Source organism: Ovis aries, chromosome 4 (assembly GCF_016772045.2).
Source record: "Ovis aries strain OAR_USU_Benz2616 breed Rambouillet chromosome 4, ARS-UI_Ramb_v3.0, whole genome shotgun sequence".
NCBI lineage: Eukaryota > Metazoa > Chordata > Mammalia > Artiodactyla > Bovidae > Ovis > Ovis aries.
The window spans coordinates 12019057-12024470 of NC_056057.1; the positions used below are offsets into that span (position 1 = coordinate 12019057).

The 5414-nt window shown below is 39.0% G+C and overlaps 1 protein-coding gene across 1 annotated transcript; it reads left to right on the plus strand.

The window, feature by feature from the left end:
• Positions 1-4958, plus strand: GNG11 (G protein subunit gamma 11). Its single transcript, NM_001139445.2, is given in 2 exon segments — positions 1-153; positions 4515-4958. Coding segments are annotated over 2 exon segments (222 nt in total). The 5' UTR covers positions 1-57; the 3' UTR covers positions 4641-4958.
• The last annotated feature ends 456 nt before the right edge of the window (positions 4959-5414 follow it).

The following is a 5414-nucleotide window of genomic DNA, read 5'->3' on the forward strand; positions in this document are numbered from 1 at the left end:
GGCACTTGCAGGCGCTCCACTTCCAGAGCTGTCCCTGAGCCCAGTTCTGGGGCGAAAATGCCGGCTCTTCACATCGAAGATCTGCCAGAAAAGGAAAAGCTGAAGATGGAAGTTGAGCAACTCCGCAAAGAGGTTAAGTTGCAGAGACAGCAGGCAAGTTGGATGTCCCAGAATATTTCCTTCTGTGAAATGAACCAAGATTGGTGGTGTCTAGTTTGTTGCAGTAAAACAAATAGTTTCTTGGCTCGTGGGTGGGTGGGTGGGTGGGTGGGGGATAGTTGTTTGTTTCTTTTTTTGCTTTTTCTGCAGCTTCTTTTGAAGGGGGCTTTGGTGATGCTTGAGAAATGCCTGTTGATGTGGGGAGATCATAGGAGGTTAAGGAGAGAGCAACGATATCATGAGTAATTTAAAGCCAAATATTTGAGAATGAGGGGAACAAGAGAGAAAAACTGCCAGCTATTAGGCAGTTGATTTTAAAAACCCAAGCTGTAGGGAAGAGGCAGATGGCTACTTAGTTCATTGATCTTTTTCATAATGGGAAAGAATAGCTCTTAAAAGTTGAGGGGTTTTTGTTTGTCTGTTCTGGTTTTGGCTTTCTTAATCACAATATGTCTTGAATTAGCTAGTTTTGAGTCTTCCTCAGGGGTCTCCAGGAAGTGTGTGATGAGCAGTCCACTGGGGCTTGGGAGCAAAACATTACAGTATCCACCTTTGTTTATAAACTTCTTTCCTTTATAATTTCCACTTTATGCTTTGTAAGTATGCACAGTGAACTAATACCTACACAGTGTTATCTGTATTTATTTATAAATAAATAATTATACATATACTGCATACAAACATTCTTTTTTGTGATTATGATTAGAAATTCTAGAGACCGCTGAAATGATCACAGATTTTGTGAGAATGTACGTGCCAGTGTTCAGAAGTCTCCACTCAAATTTGTTGGAGACTTTGTCGTTTTTATTTCAAGGTTTTACTGGTAGTACAGGCCTTCATTCCTTCCCTTTTTCCTCAATCGGGCAACCTGTAGTCCAGGAAAAGGTTTTTGGATAGATATTTTTTTAAGATAAATGATGTAGTTCTTTCTCCCCAGCAAGAAGAATTTAAACTGACTTTGTATCTCTGTGGTTTAATACTAGAAAAAGTCAAGGAAAACAATGGAAAGGAAGTAGCTATAGTGAATATGTTCACTTACCTTCCTGCTTTAATTATGATAACTCTATTCGTGACAAGAGTCTTTTTACTCAGAAGACACATTTTGAATGATATTTGGAAGATGCAGGCTTTGGAGGCGGAAACTTTTTTATACATTTCTTTTCTCAAATGTAATCTGTAACTTCCAAATCCCTAGTCTCCCAGAATTTTGAAGTTCAAAGTCCTTTCTGTACATGTTGAAAGTTTTTGTAGCTTTAAAAATACTGCTGTGTTTAAAGGAAAAAACCAAAGTTATAGGACAAAATGAATAGGCTTGTTTCTTGAAACTTTTAAGAGACCCATTTTGTGTATGGCAAAGCCCGTCTGTTAGCCACTTAGATCTTTTTGACACAATGAATCTTAGAGGTTACATATTAAACAGAGTTGCATGAATTGAAGTAAAGTGTTGTCTGTGCCAAGTTATATTCTGTTCCAAGAATATTTTAATATTTTGTATCACAATGCAGAACTTATGGGGGGAAAAAAAAAGAGATGTGTCCTCCACTTACCTAAAGCTTCAAATTAGAAATTGGGCAAGGGTCTAGATGCAGTTAGGCCTTCGCTGGTAGGTTAGCTGATAAAGAATCTGCCTGTAATATGGGAGATCTGGGTCTGCCTACACTTGTAATAACAACTACCAGTAAAGAGGACAATGAATTTTATATTTATAAATCATTCAGATGTAGGACAGTCTCTTAAACCACTTAGGATATAAAGGCTTGCTCAGTTCTGTACCCCTTCATTGGCACCAGAAATGCCAGAAGTAATTTCCGCATTACTACTACTACCCTAGTTGTCCAGGATTTCTCATCTCTCCTATTGTGGGACTTCCCAGGAGTTCAGTGGTAAAGAACTTGTCTGCCAACACAGGAGATTCAAGAGATGCAGGTTCAGTCCCTGGGTGGGGAAGATCCCCTGGAGAAGGGAATAGCAACCCACTGTAGTATTCTTGCCTGGAGAATCCCATGGACAGAGGAGTCCATGGGGGTTGCAAAGAGTTGGACACGACTGAGCAACTAACACTTGCACACTTCATTAGATGGAGTGTGGACTGTGTGGAAGTTAGAGAGAATTATTCATCAGCAGTTCACCCCTCCCAGCTCTCCACCTCCACTCCTTAGGACACATCCTACTGGAATTACTTTCTTGGGGAGAAGGAACAGAGGGGAGAATACTTTCAGGAAATCCTTAGAGATCAGAGGGAGAAACATCTAAGTCCTAATAGTAAGAATCCACCATTTTATTATGCACTTCGAATTATAACATGTTCATGCTAGAAAAACATTATAGCTCTTAGAGATCATTCAACCCTTTCACTTTGAAGGATTGAAAAACCAACCTGAATTCCAAGAAGGCTAACTAGACCCTTATTTAAGACCCCAGAGACAATGATAGAGACATTGTTAAAACACTAAGACACATATCTTCTGATGCCCAGTCAATAAACTGTGAATATCTGAGCTGTGTGTTCTGCTCAGGCCAGATTCACAGGCTGAATTCTGGCTTGTAGCTAATTGTTGTTCAAATTTATCCTCTTGATCATGGAAGGAAATACATCAGAGAAACCATTGTTCACTTTTGGAGATTACACATCTTTTTGGACACTTAATGAAGAAGGCTCGGTAACAGATACCATTTAGGGAAACATGAGTTTAATTTTTTTTTAACTATTTTTTAGCCTTTCTTTTTTGATATGGACCATTTTTAAAAGTCTTCGTTAAATTTGTCACAGTATTGCTTCTGCTTTATGTTTTGGTTTTTTGGCCAGAAGGCATGTGATCTCTTAGCTCCCCAACCAGGGATCAAACCTGTCCCCCCTGCATTGGAAGGCAGTCTTAACCACTGGACTGCCAGGGAAGTCCCAACATGAGTCTTATCTGCAAATTTCTCCGTGGTCACAAAGCCCAGCTTATGGATACTTATGTCATCACCTCTGAAAATTCACTTAAAATGCCCGCACAATGATTTTCCCCAAATGTTACCCGAGAGAATGATAATTGGAAGGATTTTATTTGCCACATTTTAACTGTGTTGCCTCGTTTTAAATTTTATTTTCAGAGGCTTCCACACTGATGTACCAAGAAATCTTTGAGGTGTGGGAGTAAAACATTTTTTATTTTTAAAAAAGTTTAATTGCAGTACAATAGACAAGAAACATTTTTAATAATTTTAGACATATAACATAGTGAGTTGATATGTGTGTATATTGAAAATGATATTTTTTTGGTTACCTTAAAGTCTGATCTTTTAATAATTTCTAGTTTATGTTTTATGGTTATGCATGATGTATTAACACATGTAGTAACTTCACTTAGGTGTACGTGAATAGTTATGTACATTGTAGGATACATATGCAGAAATTTTTTAGTGATCAATATTGAAACAGTTTGGAGATTACTAATCTAGATAATAAAATCAGTGGACACATTGCCTAGTTTTAAGAGGACTCCATTAGAATTTTCTGGAACTTCTATAATTTTTACTTCTTATTTCTTACTAGTTAATGCAGATCCTTGTTAAGCAGTAATCTTTTTTTTTTCCTCCTTTCCTTTTTACTCTCCTCCTATTTTTTATAAATCACTCTTACAAACTGTCTCTTAAGGATAGACTTTTTGAAGAAACTGTTTAATCCTTTCTCCACTCAGAAAAAGTTTACCCTACTTACATAAACGCAAGCCTCAGATACGCCTTTTCTTATGATCAATTCTGCACAGAAACACAGGTGGAGGGTTGGGGAGAGATGAAGATGAAGGGGTATAGGGGTGTTGCAAGTGGGGTGGGGAAACTTTGGGGCAACTTTAGCTTTTCCAGATCCGACTTTCTCCAATGCTTCTATCACTCTGTGAAATTGAAGAACCTGGCACATACTCAGTAAAGTGAGAATTTTTGCAGGAAACACCCTAAAAGCTATTTGGGGAGTAGCTGGCACTGCAACAATTCATTAGCATGGAAAGTTGGAAGTGGAGTATGTTTCAGTTCCTCAAATATTGTGGACCTGTCATCATTGTATTTTAGCAGAGGAAGGAAATCATATGAGACATAGTGGATAGAAATTGCTGGGGATAATATTTTTAATACAGTGACTTTCAAACTTTCTTAATGCTACTGTAGTAAGACATCTATTTCACATAGACTATATCATTCATATATATTGTATAGGCTCTGTGCTGCACGCTAATATTTTCATCTATTCTATTTGATTTTTAACATGCTGGTTGTACCCAATTATGTTAATTTCACTAAAGGGTGGTGATAAAGTTTGAACAATCCTGATTCTTTTCTTTCTTCCTTTCTTTCTTTCCTCCTTTCTCCTTAAGGTGTCTAAATGTTCAGAAGAAATAAAGAACTATATTGAAGAACGTTCTGGAGAGGATCCTCTGGTGAAAGGAATTCCAGAAGACAAGAATCCCTTTAAGGAAAAAGGCAGCTGCATTATTTCATGAATAACTGGGGAGACACTTCGTCCTCAGTGGAAGAGGTTGTTTGCTGTCGTTTCCCGAAATAAAACCAACCCCCTTTTAAAGGAGTAACAGTGAAATTTAAAGGAGACTTTCTTAAGCGCTCACCTAGATGTGGTCTTGTCTGAAAGCTGTATCCTTCTCATCCCTGTGCACTACACACCCCTTTTAAGAGGACAGAGAGCATCTGATGTGCGATTATGGGGATAAGGACACCACTTGTGCATGACACGCCTCTTTCAGTATATTGCTTGATTCCTCAAATAAAGTTTTATCTCTGCAGAACGAGTGTTGGCAACTTCAGAAGGCTTTCTCTCTCTCTCTCTCTCTCTCTCTCTCTCGCTCTCTCGCTCTCGCTCTCGCTCTCTTTTTTTGCATTACCTTTGATACTTCTCCCCATAACCTTTCAGCTGTTTGGGACCTGTCTGTAAAGATGAAGTGGTTTGACAGACCAGGTCTCAGATCCAGCTCTCTCTGCTTCAAATCTCAGGAGGTTTACAGCACTGAGTTCTGACTCCTGGAATGTTTTCATCTAGCATTAACTAGTAGGGAACTGAGTGAGTCTGGTGGCGCTGATGGTAAAGAATCTCCTGCCGATGCAGGATACGCAGGAGACACGGGCTTGACCCCTGCGTCAGGAAGATGGCCTGGAGAAGGAAATGGCAGCCCACGCCAGTATTCTTGACTGGAAAATTCCATGAACAGAGAGGCCTGGTGGGCTACAGTCCATTGGGTCACAAAGAGACACAACTGAGCACA